This window comes from Maylandia zebra, linkage group LG3 (assembly GCF_041146795.1).
Source record: "Maylandia zebra isolate NMK-2024a linkage group LG3, Mzebra_GT3a, whole genome shotgun sequence".
In the NCBI taxonomy this organism is placed as follows: Eukaryota; Metazoa; Chordata; class Actinopteri; order Cichliformes; family Cichlidae; genus Maylandia; species Maylandia zebra.
In genome coordinates this window covers 40,799,268-40,826,299 of record NC_135169.1, presented here as the reverse complement: position 1 = coordinate 40,826,299, position 27,032 = coordinate 40,799,268, and the positions used below count along the sequence as shown (strand labels likewise).

Sequence of the window (27,032 nt, the reverse complement as noted above, 5' to 3'; positions counted from 1 at the left end):
TATTATATATTTTTCTTTTGTTGTCAGGAAGATCTAAAGTCACTCAGATGTTGACGGTTTAAATAAAGGACATTGGAGAAAATAGATGAAATATGTTAAAATATTTCTTATACTGGGCCTTGGTGCAGCTCCTCGGGTCATTTTTTCTGAAGCGAGATGCTTTAGCACTCTTTCCTCTTCCTTTCAGCAAGCTTTCTTCTGATTGGCTGCCCCTCAAAAACACAAACAGTAGGTGGGAGGAGCTTCTGAGGTGACCACATTGGGGATATCCTCTCACATTCATACCACACCAGAGCCGAGAGAAGAAAAAAGCTAACTTTTGTGTGCATAGTGATTACGTGTACCTATCCTGACCTCGTTATTTGAAACCGTTACTGTAAGAGAAGAATGCGTAATATGCTCCTTTTATATTTTCTTCAGCTTATGTACAAGCTGCTAACAGCAAGTCTAGAATTAACTCGCTGATTAAAAATCGGAGTTTTTGCCTAATCCCTTTCCCTTCCTTCCTTCTACATTGAGACATTAGTTCCTAAAACAGCACTGATGCATGTCCACTCCCTCATGAAGCCAACTAGGAATCAGCAGTGCAGGCAGAGAGAAAAGGGGAAGCAGATGGCTGGCCTACAGAGGTTCTGATCGCAGGGATATTGGCAAGATGCTGAGCTGGAGAAATTAACCTTCGGAGGTTTATACACTGCGGCAACTGTTGGCTCAGGCTGGATTGCTCCCTGGCCCTCATCTCACTACCGCCCCTGTTTTTCCAGTCAACCTTTTCACGGAAGTTGTCTCTTCCTTATCGGTCTCGATTTTAATCATTTAACTCCCTGTTTTCTCTGTTTGCTTGGTTTTTTCTCACTTCGTCACTCAGTTGAAGAAACCCAATCTGATAATATCTTTTCACTGAGATAGCTAGCAATAATTTACACTTCAAAAACAAACAAAAATTTGCAATCGCGCCGATAGCTGCAGCCTTTTATTTGTCTCCCTTTCCTTTCGTTCCTGCCGCAGTCGTAACTAAAGGTCAAACCTTCCGTCTGCCTCTGAAGTAGCTCTAATATGATGTGCGCATGAAGTCAAAGCCTTGGCAGCGGCGTCAACTCTTTTCTGGATTCGTTTCTTGTTGATCTGGGAGCTGGCTTGATTGAGGATCCCCATATGGATCGTCGTCATCAGTCTGCTGCGGGGCATGCTGCCTGTCTAGCTGCTGCAAAACAACAGTCTCCACCATTCTGCCGGCAAAAGGCCCCATAGCTGTGTTTCATTTGCAGCACACAGTTGGTCTACATTGTACCTTTAGTTCATTCTGTTTGCTCAGCTGTGTAGCTTCCAAGTTTAATATTGGTTTAACATTAGCTTTGCTGGAAGCCAGCAGCAACAGTGAAGTAGTATAGCTCTGGCCTTAACAAGTGTATAAAATCTCTGTTACGGTTTGGTAATCGACGTTGTACTAACAGTAACGATATGTAAAGTATAAAGTGACTTTAGTTTAATAGGGTAATCAGTGAGTACTTGGAAATCATTCCAAGTTACAGGCAGCAGTGCTCCATTTAAATTCACTGTGATCTTTCTGTTTGGCTATTTTTAACATGTCAAAGAAACTACTTTAAAGTGCTGTAGAAAGGGCTTAAAAGATGAAACGAAGACCTATCAGTTATTAATAAAACACCCAAAGATGTTGAATCAAAGAATGTGAAAAATTTGTTGGAAGTGCAAATGTGTTCATTGCCAAATCTCATCAATGAATGAGATAAGAAACTGAAACAATCCAGACACACATAAAGGAAGAGGTGGAAGAAAAACATCCAGCGTTTTTATATTTGACTATTTGAGTCCCCTTCAGATTCAGGAAATAAGTTCTGTGCATCATTACTAATATTAAAATGGAAAAATATTAATTGAACAGTGTTTCACCTTCAGGGCAAACATTTGGGAATGTTTTGCACTTGATAACTAGCATTGCGAGACAAAAGTCAAATATTTTGTAAATGAAAAATTTTCCCTAAGTAAATAGCCAAATCATGACTGGCTCTATATCACAGTTATTTCTGAACTCCGTCTTTTTTCTTAACCATTTATCCAACCACGGCCGCAGGCAGGCTGGCAGCTATCCCAGCTGACAGTAGGCGAGAGGAGGGGTTCACCCCAGACAGGTTATTTCGAAGCCAATGTAATTGTTCTTCGAAAGATTTCTTAAAATCTTGCTCTGCCACATATATCATTTTTTGTTGCTTCGTCAGTAATCAGGTTCTCTTATTTCTACTCTACACTGTATTCTATTTCATATTGCCATTGAGTGGACATGAATGTTTTCACAGAGCATCAAAAACAATAGCTCGTAATTGTGCTCCATCCATCCATCCATCCATCCATCCATCCATCCATCCATTTTCTTCCCTTATCTGGCTCCAGGTAACAGGAAGTCTAAGCAGAGAGACTCAGACATTCCTGTCCCCAGCCACCTTAATAATAATAATAATAATAATAATAATAATAACACCAGAACAGACCTCTACCTCCCAAACCACCTCTTCCACCTCTTCCGGGGGCCACCAAGATCTTCCCAATTCGGCCAAGGAATACAAATCTCTTTAGCATGTGCTGTGTTTACTCACCTAAGATGCACGCAGGAGGTGTCCTGGTCAAATGAATGAGCCTCAACCTTTCTTTACCTTTAAATACGAAGGAGTAGAGGCTCTACTCCAAGCCTCTCCTCCTTATCTCTAAGGGAGAGCACGACCACCCTTTGGAAGAAGCTAGTTTCTATCACAGGGATTTGCAGTCTTATTATTTTAGTCACTACCCAGAGCTAGTCCATGACTTGGAATAAGAACTCCACCCTCTCTTCTGACTGACGACCATGGTTTCAGACTTGCAGCCGAGGGTTCCTAAAGAGTCCAAAAGAGCTGCATTGTCTCTGGAGAACAAACACGTGATCCTGAGGTCAATAAAGTGGTGAAAACGTCCCAACTGGCTGTATCTTGAAATTCTGTCCATAAAAAGTATGAACACAATCAGGGCAGCCCTGATGGATACAAACTCTTAAACTCTCAAACCTCACCTGACCTCAAAGCAAGGTCTCACTACAGTTGTACAGGAACTGAATGGCCTATAGCATTGGACCCATCAACTTGTACTCCCCAATCACTCCTCACATGATGTCCAGAGGAACCTGGTCGAATGCCTTCCAAAAAACACACATAGATTGGTTGGGCAAACTCCTGTGTAGTTTTGCACAACCATGAGACAGACTCTTCTCTCCAGCACCCTGACATAGACCTTCCCAGTGAGGATGAGGAATTGGAGTATACCTCCAATTCTTCCTTCTTAAAAGCCCTCAGCAAAGAGAGTAGACGCCTGTACCATGAACTTTAGTTTACCCTTGGGGTGTTCAAGGTTACAAATGTAGCTCACTTCTTTTTGGGGGTACGCCACCATAGTTAGTCATGATGAAGACCAAACAGAGTAAGTTTTGTTTGAGCTGAAAGCAGCATGTGCTAAACTACTGCCCACTGATCAGTCAATCCTCTGGAAAATATAGTCACCGTTCATCTAAAGTCTTTGTCGTTTCTTTACAAACATCAATAAGAAATTCAGGTTATTAAGAGCAGCAAGATTAACACTTACGACTTAAGACTGCAGCAGAAAGAATCAGGCAATCTTTTCAACAGGAATACTTTTATTTTAAAAAACATGTTAATAGAACTGAATAAATAAGTCAGTAAATATGATCAGATTTTGCAGTCTGCAATATTTTTGGCAAGTTTTCCCTCCTGGCTTTAAATAGACTTCATTAATGTAACATTTTTACAGTCATAGTTACCACTGCACACAACATGCCCACACATTCATACGATGTTAATATGCATACTGTGAAGCACTGTCTTGTTTTGTTTTATTCAATCACGCTCACTAACACAGCACTACTCTGGCTGCTGCAAAGCCTTCTCTCAGTTGCTCCCTTTAAAGGTTACCACGTGGGTCTTGCGCCTCCATCTCATCCTATCCTTAGCATCCTCCTCTGTCACACAAACCCTTTGCATGTCCTCCTTCACCACATCCATCAATCTTTTCTCTGGTCTTCCGCTTGTTCCACATACATCCTTTGTCCAATATAGTCACATTCCCTCCTCTGGCCCAGGGTAAGGCGGGGTAAAGAGGGTTGCAAATTTGCATCAAACCAGAACACCAAGATTTAAAAGCCAGTGGTTTTTGGCAAAGGGTTGAAGAAGCTAAAGTGTCTTTTTGCACCTCGTTTGCACCTGCGGAACCTATATTTGAGAACTTAGCAATCCACAGCAATGTTCATATGAAAATAGATGCAGAACGTAGCTGCCAAAGTGCACATTACTGAAAACCACAGGAAGATGAGTCACAAAATGCACGAGTTGATGAAGTGGTAACAGGTGATTGTTTATCAGCACAGGGACAGAGCTCCGAGAACAGTCAGCGTCTGAGTTCTTGATCGAACTGAAGTGACAATATAATTGAATTCTTTTAACACTCAATTATGTAGTGTTGCTGCAGTAGAATTAGGCACAGACGGCCTTTTCTTCTTTCAGAATTGAGAGAATTAAAAGAAATGTCTTTCTTAAATCCCACTCAGTACTGCTGACAACAAAGCCACGCAGCATTTGGACATGTTTCATCAAATTTAGGATGTTGAAAATAAAGCACCAGGGGACTGAGGCAAGCTGTCGTCGTTGAATGTGTGTGTGTGTGTGTGTGTGTTGGAGTGGGGTGGTGGGTGGGTGTAAATGAGAAATGACTTGTGCAAAGTGTTGTGACTGGCTGGTTGGTTTCATAATTCTCCAAAAACTGCTGAGAGACGGAGACGGAACATCTGCTCGACACATCTGAAGTGCAGTCTCCGGTGAAAAATAAAATCTGATGACAGTAGAAGTTCCTTATTTTGTTGTACTCTTGACTAGTGTGAAGCAGACATCTGCACTGGCACGATTGCCCAAGAAGTTTGGGGATTCGTTTTAGCCAATTTCCACGAAACTGTCAGAAACAAGGTGAAGCGATAATCGCTCTCGCTGTGCAGTAATCTGCGATCGTTTCCCCCGCATGTCATGTGAACTTTTGCGTGCATGGTAATATAATACTCAAGCATTCAGAGCGTTCGGTTTGTTCGAGCTTTCATAACGTTGTCTCTAGTCTTGGCAGTGTTTTTCCTCCATAGGGAGTAATGTTCTAAGCATATGTGGGGGTAGCAAGGCTGAAATTAATGTAAATTTATGTGATTCCAATGCTTCATAACGCAGCAGAAAACATCCGAGCGCAGTAAACAACATCCTGTACATTATTCGTCTTGAGTGTTCAGGTGCGATTTGTAAAAACAAAGAGCAGAAGGCAACGTGTCACTCCTGTGGAAATCACTGCCGCACATCCGCTCTGCATTTCTTGTAGTATATCATTGTTTTTGACACATAATATACGGCGCGATTTTCTCTTTAAGACAGGTGCTTGTTATCGGTTGCATTCCAACTCTGCTGTGATCTGACACGTGGACGAAGGCTTTGTTAAGCTTGTTATCAGAAAACACGTTCAGTAGTAAACTCGGGAGTAATGTTTCTCCAGCTCACCGCCAAAGCTGACGGCATCTGTCATTTGCTATCATGTGGAATGATGTTTTCTAATTGAGCGCATGGAGAGCTTCCTGAGTAACTTCTCCCAGCAAGCAGTTATTGACTGTGCTCCCCAGCTGTCAAGTAGTTTAATACTGTTTTAAATGCTCTTTTTAGTTCCCGCACTTGCTTTTGCTTCAGGTTATTGACATTTTATTGTACTTGTGACATTCTAATTGATGGAGGAACATCCGCTAATGTTATTGTGACTAATAAGTAGTCTAATTATAAATAGATTTTGTGTAGTAAGACTTTAATTAATTCGCAGTGACTCAGTGAAGTTACTGCAGGTAAGTATTCTGTCTGTAATAGAACATTTGTGTCCAATTGTTACCAGTAAAACCATATTATGTGCACTTAAATGAATAGCTACTTTTTTGGTTGCTACTTTTATGCGTTTGCGTTTATTTTGGTCATTTAGGCTTCAGCCTTCTGTTAGTATCTACACAGGATGCGTTTAGGCTCAGTGCATTAGCAGGTCGCCTGTAATTGTGGCTCTTTCTAGAGCTCCATACATAATCCACAAAGTCATACATTTACATTTTAAGCCTGGAAACATGCTAAGCTTGGGACCCCTCCGCATCTAAAGTGAATAAATATTTGGGACTCTTATGTGTATTTAATGCATTTCTGCAATTTTACTGACTTTCAATATGCCTTCGCTTTACCATGTTGGGAAATGTCATCCAGGATAGAACAATGTCCAGCACGCACGTTCAACCCGACTGATGATTAAAACTGTCCTATTAGGTTTGATGCAGAGTAGCAGATATCCAATATATACTTTAGCATCATATAATATATTGTCAAAAACATGGATTCTCAAATTTTATTCGTGATATATGGATATCTCGTGTTATTAAAGAGTTCCAGCATTTAAAATTTATATAGCACCAATTCATAACAACAAAGAAACCCCAACAATCACACAACTCCCTATGATTTGGCGATTGTGGGAAGGAAAAACTCCTTTTCAACAGGAAGAAACTTGCAGCAACCAAGATTGTTGCACAGGAGGAAACATGTCACCAAACAACTGGTAGGTCTAAATTGGTTCGACTGCATTCATTCTCCGACAGATTGGTGAAGGTTTGCAACTAATTGCTCTGTACTTACAAGCTTATTGCACACAGTAAGCGTAATTTTGATTGTACCTTGTTTTCCCCAGTGTGACTGCAGCATTAGGTAGCCAGGGTCTCATACATCACCAATCTAAAATAGCAATCTTGTCTCTCCTCTGCTCACCGTTTCACCACGTGTGCCACCTTTGCTCCCACTCCTCTCCGTGTGTCACAGTGAAACAAACACACACAGAGCAGAGATGCTTCGTTTAGCTTTTGTACACAAGCCACTGTGGAGCTTTTGATGTATCCCATGACTTGCTTGATCTATCAGAACAGCACTCTGTATGTACTATGGGACTTGCAGATTTTCAGAATAGCGAAACATACACCTGGATAGTGTGGACCAGTGTGGATCTCCCTCTATGCAAGCAAGGAGCAGAAGGATGAAGCAAGGATTAATTTGTATTTTCATGGATATATGGACGCTAAATGAGCCAAAGGTAAAAACCATTTAAACATTTAAAGGGATTATAACCTAATAAGAAAAAACCCTAGTAAATATGTAAATTTGATGAAGAGGAAAGTGTTTTTTAGACATTTAATCAATGCCATAATAGACTTTAAGTTCACAGACACTTAAACAATAGATTAAATGCATAAACTTGGAGCAAAAACCTCAACGTAGCAACAGGGAGCTGCATTTTTATTTAAATGACCGAATTGAGGTTTTAATTCTGAGTAATAGTACCATTCCACCATGTTACTAGGGTGAACAAAGTCTGCGTTAAAAAACAAAGCAGCTTCGAAAACATCGCACTTCATTCGTCAAAGGTTCCCCCGATGATTCATTGTGGCTGACATCAGTGACAGAAAAACCAGAGCGATGGAAATCTATTCAAATGTGGTGAGGCTCAATTTCCCCTTTCATGAGAGAACTGTGGATAATATGTTGGACCCAGACCAGTAGGGGGTAAAATAGCTTCATCAGTCTTTTCAAGTCAAAGTGAGGTGGAGGGAAACAAGTGAAACGCCGATGCATAACACTGACATTTTTTAATAGAATTCATTTATAACAAATGGAACTCGTGTCAGCAAAGAACTGGTTTTCGTACAGACTTCTTCCGCCACCAATGTAACCTAAGTAAGAAAATAAAAAGCACTCCTTTCATTCAGAGAAAGAAACATTTTACGCTAACAACTAATCAGAGGTAATTGTATGATCTTTTTAACAAGCCATTTTTTTCTTCTTTTTTTTTACAATTTCATTATTTAATTTTCAGTCTATGCATCCAGACGAGAGATAGATAGAGAGAGCAGAGAACACAACGTTTATTTCTGTTAATGACACTCCAAGCTTGAATGGCAAAGCCACGAGAACAGATGGTCGGGGGGGACAGATTGTTCTGAAGTCATCTGCTGGAGTAACCATGGCATCAGAATGGATGCTCTTTTTGCCACAAACTTTTTTTTTTGTCTTTTTCAAGAGTTGATACCATTTTGTGTTATTTACATACACACAAAGTGAACGTTTAAGGAGATTTTTTTTTCTTTTTATAGATGGGTTCAAGTAATATATTATTGGGTTTAGAATCAATAGGGCAGTGCATAGTACAAAGATAGAGAAAGTGCAAGTCTTCCTACCAGGCCAGCTTTGGCCGTTCTGCAACGTTTAACCATGCATATGAAAAACAAAAGAAAACAAATCGATAAAAAAAAAAGGGGGGGAAAAACACAACGTGTTCTGAGATTAACATAATGTAACATTAGCCACCATGAGGTTAAATAATAGCACTTTTATATCTCAAAACTATGACAAAAGTAATCAGTTAAGCAGACACAAATATAACACATAGCTGCTTCAGTTAACAAGGGAAAGAAAGCACCTGGAATGCACATCCACAAAGCCATCAGAGAGGGTACTGAGAAGTTATAGATGCTGCTCCACATGAAGACTGAAACATAACCCAGCTAAACCCCCTGTCTCGAACTGCTATGCCAGAAAAAAGAAAAGAAAAAGGGGGCTTGAAACACCGTTTAGGATTGTCAGGATAACATAAATGATGTTTTGTTTGCAGTTTGTATTTCTCTACATATAAAGTAAAAACCTAAGGCATGAAGAAGAAACGCTTCGGTGACGACCTGTGCACTTGGCTTTTATTTGGCCTGATGGTTTTTTATTTAAAATCTAAACAATGTTGGGAAATGTGACTGTAAATGGTAAAGAATCGGTTAACCTTAGGTTGGGCCTTAAGACATGATGGATATTATCCTGTTTAGTTCTGACACCAGTCTCATCCCTGTTTAAAACCTGTCTGGTAATTGTTCGCAATGTTGCCCGTTTTCTATAAAGGCCAGTAGGCCAGTATACATGTTTTCCTCTAATTCGCTAATTCGCTTCACAGCCACAATAAGGCCACTGAAAATGACACGTATGACCTTTGAAACGTTCTTATTTGCATATATATAATCTCATCATGTGACAAATGAATACTAAAGGTAAATAAACTGTACATTTACACTAAATGCCTCGATTACTCAAAGGATACATTGACATGTTAAATGAAACATTATAAAAACAGGCATAAATATAAGGCACTCTAAATGCAAAATGAAAGAAATGTCCTTACCACCGAACGCTTCGAAGAACCACAACAAAGTGACGTCTTTGTACCTTGCCCTATTGCGTGGAACGTGAGTGCGGCTGCGCGACCCCTCTGTCTCTGAATACAAAGTGTACGAGAGCTCGGAAAAAAACACCGGGGCGTTCCCACTCCCACGCCTCGCTCGCGGGGGGAAACGACAATGTCAATGAGTGAACAACATATCCACGTAAAACCCCTATCTAAACACACACATATTTATTGCACAAGAAAAGATGCACTGAATCAGAATACAGTTTTGTCCTACTGATGTGCATTCCAGTGAAAAATCTCTTCATTTCCCCCACAGCACACAAACTCTCAATTTAAAAGATTTCATAGATGATCCATATTTCATTTACATTTTCACTCATAAATTATGTACTTTATCAATATATTTAGAATGTTATTTACTTTAATATATATATCTATAATATATATTTATATATCTCACATATTTGACAATCTATACCATATATTTATATAGTCGTGTATGTCATCGAATTCATCAGGTTCTCTCTTATCATTGGAACATGGAAGAACTAAGATAATCGGTAGCAGCAACTTCATACTTTGCTCATCCCTGTTGATTCCACAAAGCCCCAGTTTATCTCATGGGAGTAATTAAGTTACCATGTAGGTGATCATGGACAGAAAAAACAAAACCAACAGAGGAAAAGAATCAATTGTTTTAGAAAAAAAACAACAGAAAAATCAAGACCAAAAAATAACTCTTTAACAAAGTTACATTTTGGTTGTGTGAATTCTGTTCTGTGCACTAAGTGCAACAAAATGCGCGGGGGTAAAAAGAAAAAGCAAAGAGACCCTCTGCAAAACAGCACATACTGTACGTTAGAACAGTTCTACAGCTTTGAGAAAAAAATAATGAACCTTTACGTAAATACATTTTATCACTTTTTCCCCAAGCGATAAATTTGTGTAAAAAAAGGAAATTCACACAGTTCAAAAAAAGCACATCAGCTGTATAATAAAGTACTAAAAAACTAAATCAATAATTTGTATTTATTTCATAGATCATTTACCCTCTTCCCCAAAATTTAGATGATGAACATTGTGACAGAAAACGGGGCTATTTATTCATTGTTACTTTAAGTCTGTCCTGCTCTTGTGGACCAAGCATTGTCTTCTTTTGTGATGGGTTGTCTGTGTGTACTTGATTGTGAAACAGATTTTTTTCTTCTTTACAATGTGCATTCAGTTTTTTTTCCCTCCCCCGCAATACTGTGTTCTTCCGATGCCTCTCGTAATGGTTCATAATCACTGATGCATTTCTGACGATGTCATTATTGTTCATTTACTTTTTTGTTGTGTTGGTTTCGTTCAGTTTTATGAGCCCCAAAATGAATCCTTGAAGCAAGAGAAAAGGTAATTCCGTGTAATGCTTCAACAGTCAGGATTCCCTCACTCTGAGTCAAGGCGAGGTTTTTATCGGGGTTGGGGAAATACTTGGTCCTCCTGGGAATCATTTTTTTTTTTCTTTTTGTTTTTTGACAAGTCATGTCGCACATCCAACATGTAATGAGTTGTTAGCAAGGAGTTAAGGAGTACTTTCTCAAGCAGGACTTTATGGCTCAGAAGAGAGGCTCACTGGGTTTTCTTTTTCCAAAGGGCCCTCTGCTTTTATCTTCCAATACTGGGTCTTTTACGTTGCATAGTGATCAAAGCTTCCCAAGTACTCCAAGCCAGCTCTGTAGCAGAACTGGTATTGATCCTGGAAACAAAGAAGAAAAGATGGTTACATAGAATCATGTTCGCTACATTTTCCATTCCAGCCAACCAAGAAATTGTCTGTACTGTAGATACAATTCATTTTTTCCCAAAAATAAACACAAACTACATTCTCAAAGCTTGAAATTTGAAATGGAGAAGTGGAGAACTGGCAAAACTACTTTAATTCCACTACTAAATTAATCATAGTCGCTTTAGTTCATCTGTTTGGCTAAAGAGGCTGCTTGGAATCTATCCAGACCTTTCAGGCAATTGGAGCTAACTATCAAATTAGTAACATAGTAGCTAGTTACAGTCAAACACCTATAGTACAGTATGTAGGTTGGGCTTTTCCTAGAGTGTGAAAGTACACCAATAACAAAGGATGGGGTTGGAGACAGCTCACCTCTGTCTGCACCATAGCTGGTCTTTGCGTCCGTAACATTTTCACTGTCTGAAAGATGTCTACTACTCCCTCATATCTCATTCGTTCCAAGACGATGCTGAGGGTGATGAAAACTCCGGTTCTACCGACGCCCGCGCTGTGGAAAAGAGATCAAGATGGCAAAGAGGTCAATGCTCCTGGCCAGAACCTTAATGAACCTACAAGTAGTGTTTTTTTTTTCTCCCTGAATGGAAATTGCTAATTTCATCATAATTTATCCCCTAATGTGAATATGTTCTTGCATGTTTTTCTTTTTTTTTTTACATTTTATTTGCCTTCTGAAAAGACAAAGATGGTTTGGTGCATTATCCTGGTCACTTACCTACAGTGGACCGAGATAGGGCCATCTTGGCCGAACTGCTCTTTTGTTTTATGTACTTGGCCGATGAAATCAATGAACCCCTCTCCTGATTTTGGCACTCCTTGTTCAGGCCAGTCTGTGAACTGAAACTGCCTTACTGTCCGTGACTGGCCATCCTGCGAGAGAAATAATGTAGAAAAATGGTCATGACAATGAGAATTGAAGCTAGGAATGTAGCTGAAGGTATTTTGCAGGTAGCCCAGTTCATTCCATGATCGTTACAGTGCAATCGTGAAATCTTGAAGAAAGGCGGTTGCGCAGATGCCAAGAGTAAAGCATCAGAGAAAACGTTTTGTTATTAAACAAGACTGTAATTTTACCTGAATGTATTTAACATGAACACTAAAGATGCTAATTCCTTTGATGTGCTACCCTTGACAGGGTGCTTGGAGAATCGACTTTGAGGATGTGCATTACTTAAGTGATGTTGTATCCCCTTGATAAGGAAAGCAATCCCATTGACGAGACAGTGTAACATACTCTGCAAAGAAGGGAGTCTGTGCCATTTATCTGTGTAAGCCTTTGATGGAATTAAAAACTCTGGCAGCTCAGTGCTGCCGGCACCACATTTGTTTTTTTTTAAACACATTGACATGTGTCATAATTTCCATATATTTATATTTCTTCACATGTTACACTTAAGGCCATAATGGTGTTGTAAACAAATATTTGATACAATGCCAAAATTGGAGCAAATTACTGCTGCTGCAGAAAAAAAATCGAGTTAATTACAGTTCATCATCCAGCGTGTTCAACCCCATTAGTCAAATCTCCTTTCTTGGTAAATAAAATCATGTGATTAACAAATGGCATTATGGGATTTGAGACATTAAAATAACCTATTGTGTGCTCGAACGCTCACTTGGTTCTTTCTAAATTGTCTACACCTGCACCTCTCTGTAATCCACTCAGTGTCCTCCATGACCCTTGGGTAGGTCACAACCCAGACGTGGAGAAACAATAGCACTAGTCTAAACTGTAAACAGCACTGATCTGAAGCAATACATTCCCACAACCTTTGATCTTTAAACCATGTTTTATGAAACAGTGTCTGCTTACCCTGGCATCAGTCACTTTGAACTCTCTCAGGATATACTGGGGCATGTTATACTCGGCCATGGGGTCCACCACAAAGTACTGGTATCTGGCCGACCTTTCTGCTGGCCAGTACTGGTGGCACTTTTCCTGTGGGAAGTGAAAAATAGAATACCACAGTGAGCCACAACATTCTCTTCACAGACTAGCTTCATTGTGTTCGTTCCCAGAAATGTCTGTCTTTCAATTCACACTGTATCTGCTCTTTCAAAGCTTTTCTTCCCAGTTCCTGAATCTAAGTATAGCTGTTTTCACACATGCACTGCAGCCCTGAACTTTTTCTAGACTTCTTTAACCCGGCGGAGCTGCACGTGAGGACAAGATGCAGTCGGACCAGAAAATAACCTGTCTTTAACCTGCCGTCTCCCTAGCACCAAGTCTATATAATGTCTGTTTGTGTCAATATGAGAATGGCACAAGTAACAGCTGGGTCAGCACTGCTTGCCCCTACGTCTCAGCTGCTACGTTCTCTAAACTTAAACCAAACAGAGTATTTCCTAGAGGAAAGCACTGCTAAAGTGGACTATACAGCTTATTGTATTTCATTTCTTTCAAAGATTGCCAGAAGAAAAGAATAGCAAAACAGTGTTTCCGTACCCTGCCCATTTCTCTAAGCTTGGTTAGCATTACAACAATAGTAGAGTTATGCTCCCAGAGCATCCTCCAAAAGTCCTCCGTGGTCTCTGCCAGTGGTCCCTGTGTTGCAATGTAGGCTTTCTGTTGCCTGCGGAAATGAATCACATGACAAAGGGGGGAAATAATCAACGTGGACGCATATCTGAATGTTACACGGAACTACGTTTGCACTGACGTGAAGCCTTGTGTTGATTCACTTTCATTTTAGCGCTTACCTGTACCCATCAATGAAACTGGCATTGATGTAGTCAGAGCCCTCAACTCCTCGAATGGGCTGTAGACACACTCGTGTGGACTCGTATGGCATTATGTTAACAAGGCGGTTCTTGAACTTGTTGCAGGGGAGATTGGCACTGATGAATCGTGATGTATGGGCTTTAGTGTTAGCTAAACGCTGCAGGGGAAAAAAGGAGGAAAAAAAAGAGATACCCTTGAGTGTATGGGTATCAGGTAAGAACAATGGCATTCAGATGTTTCTGTATTTCCCCGGTGACAGATTGTGTTTGACAACAAAGGTATGTTGCGAGCGATAAAGATCTGAGCAGTCTAGCGAATTGCACACCTTGAAAGCGGTGAAAAAGAATCAAAAGTATAATATGCTGCACACAGCTGGGTCATGTAACCATAAAGTATGGAAATGGCATCAAAGTGATTATTATCACAGCTTGCCCTTTGCCCATGTTATGATGAAAAGACAGGGAAATGGATACACCAGGAAGATTTAAGTAGTCAGAAGAGCAGTGTAATCTGACCTGTTTACAATCTCTTGGTTGAATCAGCATCCATCAAAGAGAATGAAAGTAGGCGCGTGACAAGCAAGGCAATAGCATATATACAGCAACGCTGGTGGAGCCTTTCATTGTAAATGCAGAGTATATTGCTCAAGTTCTTCTGGCAACTGCTCTGTGGTGGGGAAAACCTGTGTTTGCCGTTTTCATGTAAACCAAGACCCCTGTTTTTGAAGGAAATGGAGCTATGGAAGGGGGAGCCAGAAAGGGGGGAAATTTATCCTATGTCATGTTACACAAGTGAGTCAACTAACTGGAATAGAGAGGAAACCACAGGCCCCTTGCTGTCTAGTGGGGCCTAATAGTGGCTGGAAAATAGTTTGGGAGTTGTATTGAGAATGGGAAAAAAATTACAATGACTCCTTGGTGTGAAGTGGGGTACGGGATGCCAGTGGGGTGCAGGTAAATTCTAAATACTTTCAAATAACTTCATCAGGTGTGGTTTGAAAATGTAATATACGATAAAACTGTCTTTAGCATTATTTCTCTTAATCAGCCCTTGACCCAAGCCGTTTTGCTCAGTGCTTATCCTTTGGTAAAGAGTTAAGATACCTTGAACTCAAGTTCCATGCCGGTGACATTCTCTCCACCCTCTATCTGGGTCAGTTTCTGGATGTAGGCGTATAGGTTTCTGGCGGGCACTTCGGTGGTGCCGCAGTTGACGGCCTCCTGGAGCGCGTCATGTATGAAGACATACTGGTCCTCTGTCTGCACCATGTAGTTGCGCTGGGCACGCATTAGCGTGACGTGCCCGTAGATATCCACGGTCTTCTCGTGCTTGATACGTTCAAGCATGGCATCAATCACGATGAAGCAACCTGTGCGTCCCACGCCGGCACTGGAGCCACAAAGGAGACAGAGATGGAAGGATGGAAGATGGTTATTCATTTATGAAATAACGCTTTAGACTTTATTCAGATGAGTTTTATGGCAAACTCCCACCAGGGTCTATAACGTCATGTTTTTATGACTTATATCATGCTGATGTTGGCATCACAAGCTTTTTATAAAACCGGGATAAAGCCACCATGACATCACCCACTGGTCTGCGGACTGGTTTTGAAACCTAGAAACATTTTGGCTGTCACCAGTTAGTTGTTAGAAACCATATGCCACGAGTCATGGGTTGATATGACTGACACACTCATTAGTGACACAAGCGCCTTGTCAATTACAAGATCTCCCCACCGCTAAATTATACTCTGGCTCATCACTTTTGAGACCAAATGTTTTTAAGCTAACATCATGCAGTACTAAATGACACTTGAAACCAGAAACTGAGACCACAATTTCATCAAGCGCTTACAAAGTTATTAAGCTGACTGATATTGTTTTTTTTAGCCCGATATTGGCCGATACTTTTTTTGTTTTAGTAGTTATTTATTTGTTTGTTTATGCTCTGCTAAGATCGCCTAGTCGTTGTGTCTGTGGCGTTCCAAAAACAAGCGCTGCCAAGTAAGAAATTGCATAGTGCCCTCTGGTGGAAAAACTGTGCAATGTCAACACTCATATTACGTTAGAGGAGTGTTTTTCTCCATGTCTACTTTAGTTTAGTTTTACTTAGTTAGCCTAGTTTTCATTTATCGGCTGTTATAAATGTCGATATTGACAGATTAGAAAATAGCTATTATTGGCTGGTAACACCAACTTGCTGAGTATTAAAGTGAGAAGCCAGGTGAATTTTTATCTAATGAGGCATTTGCAACTGGATTTAGAAAGAATGCAGGTTTAAGTCATTTTGATCTGCATCAGCCCAGTGGAAGGAGAAGTGTCTTGTCCAAACAAGGACAGGGAGCTTGAATAAGTTCCCTTCTTCCGGTGATGAGGCCAAAAGGTAAACTCTCTTTGCCAAGTTTTCCACTGTAGGATGGACCATTTGGCTTGGAGTGTAATTAAATCTGAAGTGGCACTATGTGGAGAAGAGGGCCCGGTACTCACAGCCTTGAGCGAGCTCAACACTGGCTTTGCAATCCAGTCCTCCTTTGGACCCCACCTGCACTCTTCAACCTATCGGGACTAATAACTTACGCAACATCAACATTTAACCTTCATCTCGCAAATGAGAAAAGTGCCACTAGAACAAATGTGAACACAAATGTGGCTCCGGAGTCGCAAATTTCAGGTGAACATTTTTTATTAATGTGCCGGGCAACTTCTGAGAAGTGCAGCTGACTACAATTAATGCCATTAGATTAGTACTGTGCACCTAAATGGAATAAGAGCTTTAGAAGAGGCACTGAAAGCCAGGTCTCCTCATTAAGATTCACACAGGTACATTTGTGCATTAGTGAGCAAAATGCACACGTGGAAAAAAAGACATCCTGCCAAAAACAAAAATGTTTTACTGTTTCACTTTGACCTCTCCTTGCAGGCCAGCTTGAGACACGCTCTATAGATGTAGCGCGTTGGTAGTCTGCTGACGAATGCTCACCCCTGCACATTACATGTTTTAATATTGCATGGTTCAGCACAAAGATGTTTTCTGATGACAATTTATTTACCGCGGGGCGACGGGGTGGTGTTAAATCTTGTTCGTTAACTCTCCTCCCACCTCCCGCAAAGCTCGGCATTGACGAGACAAGTCCTTGCACTTGGCACTCCAAAGTAAATAGGTTATTCAATTCATTAAGCTGACATGCCTACGAGGTGTGAACCATGCTCTTGTGCCTCCTCCTGATGAAGCATTTGTTTTTCATTTGCTCTGAGGAACAGAGAAAGGCTTGAGAAGGAAAACTCAAGAGGGAGTAAAGTCAGTCCCCGGGGGCCAAGTCTGGTTAATGTGCCATGCTGCACTGGAACTGTGCTGCAAATGGAATAAAGACACGTATGGGAGTCATTGGCTTTAACAAATGATCTGATGATCACTTTCAAAATGGCTGACATTGGCTGAATGAGACTGAACTTTTTATTTCTTTCCTGACAAAACTCTTCACACCTTTAGGGCGGAAGGGAAAAAGAGTCAGTATGAGTGAGTGAGAGAGAGAATTGGGCTGCAAAGAAATGTGAAATGTGTCTCAGGGTTATTTGAAGAATGAATCACTTCCAGGTCTGAGAACACCTCAGCTCCTGGCCGTGGGATATAGAAACAAGTCGAGATTTTTCCCTCTACCCCAGCTGTTTCCAATCTGAAGGCATTTTACAGTGCAGACTTGAATGTGGGAGAGTGATGACCTGCAAGAGAGTAAGTGACAGAGTGACAGCAGAGAGCTAGAGAGAAGGAGACGGAGGACGACGGGGAGCGCAAGGGCGATGAGAGCGAAGGCAGACTTGTTTTAGCTAGAGATTCTCCTCGTTTGTCTCATAAGCATCTGGGATTGCTATTAATTAAAAAAACAAGCAATGCTAGGAAAGTGTAATATTTCTTTATTGACAGGTGTGTGTGTGTGTGTATTCAGGGTGGGGTGAGACGGTGCAGAAAGCTGTCGGTACATTTGGCAGTTGAAGGAGAGCTGGCGTACTGACTGCACTAATGACCTGACACTGCCTTTTCAACCAGTCAAAACCAGCTGCTCTGGACGTCGATACACATTAAGTGTCAGACTAATATGCTTTCCAGGAGTTTAGGGAATAAGGGATGGGAAAGAAAGTTCAGCGTGAAATACAGCTGCAACGAGTCCTGTGAAGATAAAGCGTGAGCAGCAGTGAAAGCAATTACATATGTATTGTTAAAAAATCTCTGGCTGTCAGCTAACCTGTCACCGTTCTGCTACTCTGCCTATAAAACATGCACACATAAAGCGCAGCTCACCAGGACCGCTGCACTGCTGTTAATGGGGTCGATAATCATTTCAGTCGCGTGCGTGCGCGAATACTTGGAAATGTGGAAAGTAAATCAAAAAGAAAAAGAAAACGCGTTGCTTACTTGGGGAGTATGGAAGGTTGGTCTTTTAAACCCAACCCACTGGCTAGTGTTGACTGTCCATTGGCTTGGCTATAATCCAAACCATTTGTATAACTGTACTGGAATCACTGGGAGACTCAGCTATAGCTTGAAGGAAAAGAGAGGACAAAGAAGCAACGTAGCTTAACCTAACAGCACCACTGACATTTCATTATGTCTTCAGTCTTTAACACTGGCTTCTCTATCATCAAAGAATTACTAGCTTTAAAAACCAGTACTGGTATTAGAGTATGACTCCGACCAGATGTGGTGTGGAGGAAAAGCACTGCCACACTGAGCGTTATAAGTCTCTGACCACGTGAATGCCACTGGGTGCAGTTAGGTGTGGACTGTTTTGTTTTCGCCACGCCCTGCAGCTGTAACACCTCGTCACAACTGCACAGACTGTGGTCACCACTAGTAAGCAACGCTGACAAAGTTGGTTGCCTGGTTTTTTACTATGAAAACTAGAAGCTTTTCAAGGCAAGCCTCAGACTTGTGCTCGATACAGCAATTGCAGTTTGTTATATGGCCACTTGAGGCTTGCCCTAAAAATCAGCCATTTATTATTGACCCCACAGATGTTGTAAAACATGGATGTAGCCACTAAGCGACCTCTGCAAACAGTATCCTTCTGATTTGATGGCCTCATTCATTCCATTTGGGTCATACTGAATCAAAAATAAAGTCTGTTTGGCAAATCTTGGTCATACCATGTTTCAAAATAGGGGAATTGGCTGTGGTATGTAAAAGCACCCTCATTGGCTAACGACTTGTCAATCACAAGCCATTAAGCAATAAGTGTGTTGTTTCACAGACAGACCCAACATCACTTATCACATCTGGGGGGTTTTGCAACAAAGATGGCGGTGGAACAACTCAAGGCTTCAAAACTGGAAAGCAGTGGGAGACTTCATGGTAGCTATGTCCACCTTTTAAACTTCTGAAATTACTTTAAAATTAGTTTGAATATATATACAGTTGCTTATTTATATAAATTACTATGAAATTTATAAAAATTAATCTGTCCATTGAACTTTTTTTGTGATTTTCTCCCTTCTATGGAGCTAAAAGAGGCCACCCAAACACATGAAATATCAATGGAAAGCCCAGGATGTTCTCTATTTAGGACATCAAGACTTTGTGTGGTAGCTCAAATAAGTCAAAAGATACAGACCATAAACAAATGTCCATTACAAAGGACATAAATGAATAGGCTGGTCCTCAGGAGGATATTTATATCACACATTGGCCTTAAAATTTTGCATATGAGCGGGTAGCATTAGCGATTTATAGCCAACAGCCTGTGTTGTTTCCGGTTTTTGAATAAAGCTTTCTTGGAAATGCATCACTTTCTCTTGTATTTTGATTAGAGTGAAGTTTTAAGATTGGATGGACCCCATGGGGTTCTCTGGTTTTTGGGTGGGCCGCAGTACTCTGACACATGGTAAAAAAAAAAGAGGATTGAAATGGTTTGGCTGTTACTTGTAACTGTGAGTTGTTCTTACAGTTTTCCTTCTGAGTCACTGGGAGAGGCCAGAGATCACTGTGACATTTAATCATCTCCTTTTGACCTCTTCTGAAACCTCACAATGCCTGACTAGCCCTTTAGCTACAAGAGCAAAACAGCCCCTGACCTGTGGGTTACTGAAAACAGCAGGACCTAGGAAAGCAAGAGGCACGCTATAATGTCCCCGGAAGAAAATTCCTCTAGTCTTACCTTTTGACAAGTGTTCACTTGGCAGTGGAAAACAGATGAATGTATTTTGATTGATACTCTTAAATACTCCTGCGGGGGACGCATTAGCCACCCACTAAACCCATATTAATGATGTTTCATAAGCAAGCGCGACAAAAAAAAAGTGCTCCCTGTAGTGGACATTTCTTAGCCTAACTGCTTTATACAACAGAGGTATAGCTTACGAGCATGAATGCATTTCGCAGCGTCTGTATGGATTCATCTAGAATCCGAGAATGTGAGCGACAGGAGGAGAGAGAAACGTGCTTCTAATTAGCGACTCGTGAGGGAGGAAATCCTGTGCAGTTGATTTTTAAAAGTTCTAAACCCTCTCATTTAAGCTCCTATTCATTCCCTTACACAAAAATAAATAAAAAAAATCAAAAGACCTTGATTGCTTGTTTTTTATGCCTTTATGGTCTTTACATAAGGCGCCTGAGCACATGCAAGCTGATTTTTTTTTTTGGGTGCACCAACTAATCAGTCGACTGCTCCGTAGACTGCACCACGCTGTCAGATGTGGATTTTTTTTATTATTTTGGCCTCTTTTCATGTGCGTAAACAGCTTCAGGAAAACAAAAACCTGCACAAACTAAAGGAGAAAATATATATATATATTTTTAAGTATATCTGCTAAACTGCTTTTTTTCTTTTTTAGTGAGTGAAAAAATGTATTGGAAGTAAGTAAATATAAAAGATAGCTCTATTTAAAACTGTAAAACAGAAAGTTAGCTTTATAGGATTTGAAGCTGGGGCATGACTGTATCTGATAGGGTGCCAGAGGAATTAAAAACTCCCATCTGCACAGTGACATTAATTCCTGCATTCTGCTTCACTGTAAAAAAAAAAGAAAAAAGTCAGGGTTTTCAATTGGAAGCGATTCGCCAACTAGCACTAATTAACTTCAGCATGTGGTAATTCTAATTCTTCAGTAATCCCCCTACCCTTTTTGTCGCTTTCTGACAAAAGTTTGTATCTGTTACACTCGCTATCGCTGCTTCTTAATTTCGACTCCCCCCCTCCTCCTTCTGTCACTTTTCTTTTTCTTCTTCTGTGCAGCGCCTCTGATGACTTCCTGAGTTAAGGGAAGCCAGAAGTCTGTGTTATAGCTTTGTGCTCTCTGCTGGGAGTCTGGCCTCTTATGTCGCCGAGGGAAGTGAAGTTGGCATGAAAGTTATTTGTTTCAGATGCAATAACCCAGGGGATGAGCCAAGGACTTGTGGGCTGCAGATGCGCGACATGTTAGCGGTGTAGTGAGGAAGACGACAGGTCTGCGTGTAGCTTTGTGTCACCGCGTGGGAGGAGATGTTTAAGTTTGCTGAGGGCAATGACACCAGTACACTTTGTTCTGCGATGTTGAAAACACCTTCTGATTTAAAGTGCTTTCTGTGAAAGCTGGTGGGCTGGATTATTTTCTTTATTTTTGGTTTTTCAGATGGGAGGAACAACAGTTTACATCCTATCAAACAGTCGTCCTTTCACTGATAGTTCATGTCTAATTTCTCTTTCAAGTGTTAGTCCAAAAAGAACTCAAACGTACACCTCTAAATAACCAAGAATATGTTGTGTTTTTGCCATATGTATTCATATATTCATTACAGCAAATGGAGAGAAGAAAATCAATTTCATGCTTCAGGATGTTTTTGCGAAGCCGTGTTGTTTTTTACCTGCAGTGTACCACCATGGGCCCTGCATCTGGAGGATTGCAGGCTTTCACCCGTCTCAGGAAGGCCAGGAATGGAGTGGGGTGCTCGGGTACCCCGTGGTCTGGCCAGGCCGTGAACTGGAACTGCCTCACCTCCCTCTTCTCACTGGAGCCATTCTGAATGTTAACACGGAGAAAAGCTCAGTGACCGAACACAGCTTACATCAAATGATTTGACCTGCAGATGCTGCGAGGTAGAGCTGCGCAATACTGCAAATCCTGGTATCGATCTGATACCAAGTAAAAATAGGGCCAGTATTGCAGACATCAATGTTAATAGCAATACTCATACTTTTAAGTTACAAAGGCAGCTTATGTAGAGCAGTGTGTCATGACATATGAGATGACACCTTTCAGCTTTTCATGTATTTTAAAACTGTGTTTTTTAGCCCTGGAATGTAAATGTGCCGGTCTCTAAAGCACTTTGGGTCAGCGTCTGTTGTTTAATTGTGTTATAGGCTATAAATAAAATAAGGAATTTAGAGGACAGAAACAAAGTATCGATCCTGTTACACTAGTATCGATCTGACACCAACATCGATGCTATATTTGCATAGATCTTCCCTCTACTGTGAGGTTTAAAGTGCTACTACACAGCATACAACAGAAATACTCACTTTAAAGAGTGCAAACGTCCTGACACAGTATGTGGCCAGCTCTACCGTGTCCAGCAGGGTCACTTGGATTAGACCGTATGTCTCTGTCCCTCTTGTAGGCCAGTACTGGTCACACTTTACCTGTAGTGGAGAGAAATATCGCATTAGGCGAGGAGTCAATAAAACCTTTATGTATTTGGTGTTTGTTCACAAAGCATGAAGGCTCTTTACAGCAATTCTCTGGATCTCAGTTACACACTCAGTACAAGTGCACCAAGTCAAATAAAGGCCAAATTCCCTTTATTCTTGCTGACTAGGTTTGATTTTCTAATCAATGAAATAGCTTGAGATATTTGTAGTGAACCAACAGGGCTATTAATTGTCCTGACGTACTCCATAATTACAAAGGTAAGCACGGTGTCCACTCATATTATCGTCTCAGCTTTATTGCTATTTGAGTGTACTCTTGTTTCACAGTAAACGGCCAATAAAACATTGCATTGCAATACTGCTTAGCTGACAAAGAGAAGAACTATTGGCTTTGGGGAAAGGAAAAGCTGGGTTCCAGTGCAACTGTTTTTCTTCAGATTGCCCCCTAGCACTGATGTGGTTTTCGGACACATGCTTCACCAACATATCCTGCTGTAGGATTCTCTGCCACTGATTAATATTACAATTGAACAGCACTCTGGAATAATCAGGTTTTTAACCAGCCGCTAATTCAATTTCCCAAGCATCTGTTATAACATTAACACAAAGCGCAATGAAGTGTCTGTGACACCGGGAGTAATGTAATGATTCATAATATTGTTTACTTGCAAATAGTCGAGCTTTAGATATGCAAAACATACAAAGGCAGCATGAGTGAATGATTTGACTGATTAATATGAAAGACGCGCACTTTTAGCAGCAACAAAAGAACAATATTTGCAACAAATGTCAAACAATATAGGCAGATTTGAGGGTGGGGGTGGTCTCCCAGAAAACAGCATAGTAATGTGCTTACATAGCACTGCAGATTGTGTGAATGCTCAGTGAAACCCGCTCTCTCGATTGAGTCCACACTCCTGTTAACACTAGACCGGGCTCTTAAAAAGAGGCATAGAAGTGTGAAGGTCAGTAGCTGATGGAGTCCAAGGAAGCTTTCATATGCTCAGTCGAATATGGCAAGACGTTTGGGGTAGGGGGAGGGGGGATAATAGCTTTTGACTGTGTCAACCTTAAAGAACTAGTGTGTACTGCGGGGAGATGTGGCTTTACAGTCTGTCTTTTTTTTTTTTTACCACGGATTGTAATCCGGCGCCTTAAGCAGTATGAGGCCGATGAAGTAAGTCTGGATACTAATCAGTCAGGACTGTAAGACAAGAGTGTGTGTGGATCGAGGATATCAGTGGGTAACAGAATGCTGCTTGGCTGCTTCTTGTAGTGAATAAATACATAAAAACTGTCCCAGAGGAGACAGGACAGTGTCCCAATTAACATTATCCCTGCCAGTGATGAAATATTCCTGCAATCAGGGATTCCAGTGCATCAGTGGTTACAATCTAACAGTGAGCTGCTTCTTTTTATATATGTGGAGCTAAAATATTCTGGGAAGCCTTAAATGATTGATGATTCATGAGTCACTAGCAAAACAATTCTCTGGTGGGAAAAATGTTAAACGGTGTCACAAAAAAAGTTTATAGATGCTGATGAAAGAATATCGGCGAACTCTAGCACGGGCTTTAAAAATGATTCTTAAAGCTTTACCCTGGACCGCTCTTCTAGTTTGGTCATCATGACGATGGTGGCACTCCTCTGCTCCCAGAGCATCCTCCAGAAGTCCCCAAACGTCTCGGGTAAAGAACCCTGGGTGGCGATGTAGGCGTTCTGCTTCCTGTAGCCATCGATGTAGTTGGAATTAATGTAGTCGCTGCCAGGGATACCTGTACAAAAAGTTTACAGTGGGTGAAAATGGATTAAAATTTCAACTTTTGTTTTGTTTGTCAAGCTCGATGTGAGGCAGACCTTAAATGTCACACAACAGTGGCATTTGTGGCTAGGTAAATTGGTCCAGGCCTTTATTATCCCTACAGTTTATTGGAGGTAATTCTCCCCCACCGTGTGTTCGCACAATGCCACGTTATCGTCCGTGGGTCCCAAATTTATGCCAGTAAAGCCACTGTTGTTTTGTATTAAAAAAAAAAAGCACAGCAGTCAGTTTTGGAACCAGTGTTACAGCCCAAAAGGATTTGTATTTGCTATCAACAACACATTTAAATCAACAGCTCCACCCCCTCACCCACCCCTCACCCCCATATGTGCAACTGAGTTACAGATAAAGCTCGGTCCCTAGAAGTCTATCACCTCACACGGAGAAAAACAAACCAACAAAAAACTCGCAAAACAATTTCCCCCCACCGCTCCTCACTCCTCCTTTCCTTTGCTTATATTAAATGAAAGGCACAGCAGCCTTTTCCAATCCAGGGGAAAGAGACAGAGCTGACAGCTAGTCAATGCTTTAGGACTGGCAGTTTAGGGGCTTCGTGCACACATGGTCGACCAAGATAAGTCTCATCTGCATGGGCGCCACGTCTCAGAGAATCCCCTCACTCCAACCGCTTCCTCTCTCCCCCCCATCTCTCTCAGACTCCCTTTTACTCCCAGGTAACTTATTCAACAGAAAAAAAGGGAAAGAAAATGGAATATGAACACATTCAAAAACCCACACACATTATTTTTATTTATTCTTTCCCCAAAACTGTCCACCGCCCGCTCATTTTGCTGTTGAAGCTGTCCACGCAGCCAGGCGGTTGTGCATTTCTGTGATGGACAAGGGATAAGTACAATTAAGCCCAGTGTGTATTCAATTTGAAAAAGGGGGGGGAGAAAAAGCAAAAAAGGAGACATCACTGTGGTTTAATGAGAATGAAGCAAGTTGTTTAATGCACATTTGCAAATGGATTTTGCCTTTGTGCTTTCTGTCAGTCAGGATTTGTCTAAATTCGACCATTTTCTCTGTAAATAGTAAGAAATAAACATTGCCACGGTGTTGTTCCGGCACTCAGTCGTCGGGGAAAGGCAAAGTAATCTCAGAGAGCTTTTAAAGTACAACACTGTAATTACTGTATTAATGAGGAATAGTCACTACCAGTCGTGGTATAGTCAAGTTCAAACAGGTTAACGCGTATAACGTTTCCGTTAAATTTCGATTCCCGAGCTCGCTTATTATAGAACGTGTGCGTCCGGAGAAGTTTTCTCGTGAGAGTTCCACTTTATTTTCTTAATATACGACCTCTTTGTCGGTCAGGCGGCGACGAAATCAAGAGCAGAGTATTTTTATTACTTGCGACAGCTTCCGCGCTTGAAATAGATCAATGGAAAAACTAGCGAGCTCATTCATAACTTTGCTGTTGCGAAATAACAGAGCTGATGGGAAATGGAGCGCAGATCTTTTAGTTAGTCTGTTATATATATTTTTTTAATTAACTTTCCAATTTTACATTTTTATTCAGTTACATGTACAAATACCTGACACGAAGTCACGCAGATGTCTTGTCACCGGTGCCTCCTCGCAGTGGCTGCACTGACAAATATGATCAAACTCACTAAAAGACTTAAATTAAAGGTAATTCCTGTAGTTCATCTATATATTTTAAAAATATGGTTTCACGAGCACGCAATGACACTACTATGGAGTAAACGCGACTTTCGGGTTTGATCTAAAACTTTTCTAAAACGCTAAAGTGAAAGGAAGAAAAAGTTTTAGGTTCCAGTTTAATCTTGCGAGTGTATGCTATGTACGGTCAGGCGAACGGTCAAGAGTCAGCGAAAGTGGAGCAAATTCAGCAACGTCACCGCAATTAAAGGGCCGCCTGTTTGCCAAAGATTCGGTTGATCCGTCCCCCCACATCAGTGAATTCCGTCTTCAGACTCTGATGTGAAATCCCAAATCCCTTTCATTCAAAGAACTCAATCAAAGTAAACAATAGACACATTGCTTGCCGAAAGGCTTTGTTTAAGCTTTAGCAAGAATAGAGGAAGTCCCTGATGTCCCCCTGGCTGAGAACTACTCACTTTCCGCAGCACAAAGTCTCCAATGTGGTTGTACAGATGTGTTTATACGTCTGGCTAATGGAGCTCCATCAGTGCTCAAGCTGTGTGCTGTTTCTGAGAGACTTGCGAAAAGAAGTGTGGGTGTGGGGGGCTCTATAAGGCTGTTTCTATCTGTTGTTGTCACATTATCCATTTACTAATTTGTTTATTTGCCTTCGCCCCCCCGAGAGCAGTTCAGTGGAAATGCTTAATTAATAGCTGTATGTGAAGTTGTGTTTAATCCAATAAAGTGGTGAAGGAGTCGGCACTTAACTGTCCATTTCAAAATGTGCTTTCATTCATTAGAAACTCGTGAGCAACGCGTCTTTAATGTAGTGAGCAGCGTACTGGTGGGGTTCAAATCGAGCCTGTAATGGGCTCAAGTTCGACTCTGAAAGTACAAAACCATGAATGAGTCCTTTCTGTATAACTCTGCACTAAATCAGCACCAGCAAGCTTGTGGGTTGTTGTGAGTTTGTCGAGTTCGACTAGGTTAAAAAAGGCACAAAAAAAGTCACGCTTGTGTGTGTATGCTGGATTCAGCGTGCAAATTCTGCTTAAAAACAGGCCTCGGCTTAATGCAAAATGTAACCCTGAAGTGTAATAAAGCAGCAAAGAAACAAATGCCGGTGAAACACACTTGTATCCCTAACTGT

General features: G+C 41.1%; 1 protein-coding gene across 31 annotated transcripts in view; it reads right to left on the bottom strand.

Moving 5' to 3' along the window:
• Positions 1 to 7,729: 7,729 nt before the first annotated feature.
• The window catches only part of ptprda (protein tyrosine phosphatase receptor type Da), a 416,134-nt gene continuing 396,831 nt past the window's right edge, over positions 7,730 to 27,032 (bottom strand). For all 31 annotated transcript variants that reach the window (XM_012919961.3, XM_076881859.1, XM_076881856.1 and 28 more), the window contains 10 exons: positions 24,052 to 24,227; positions 22,324 to 22,443; positions 21,669 to 21,823; positions 14,936 to 15,221; positions 13,811 to 13,989; positions 13,557 to 13,683; positions 12,924 to 13,049; positions 11,826 to 11,980; positions 11,465 to 11,600; positions 7,730 to 11,062 (listed from right to left, as the gene is read on the bottom strand). In XM_012919961.3, coding sequence (XP_012775415.3) covers positions 10,994 to 11,062; positions 11,465 to 11,600; positions 11,826 to 11,980; positions 12,924 to 13,049; positions 13,557 to 13,683; positions 13,811 to 13,989; positions 14,936 to 15,221; positions 21,669 to 21,823; positions 22,324 to 22,443; positions 24,052 to 24,227 — 1,529 coding nt within the window. In that variant the 3' untranslated portion in view covers positions 7,730 to 10,993. The remainder of the gene's footprint in view (positions 11,063 to 11,464; positions 11,601 to 11,825; positions 11,981 to 12,923; positions 13,050 to 13,556; positions 13,684 to 13,810; positions 13,990 to 14,935; positions 15,222 to 21,668; positions 21,824 to 22,323; positions 22,444 to 24,051; positions 24,228 to 27,032) is intronic.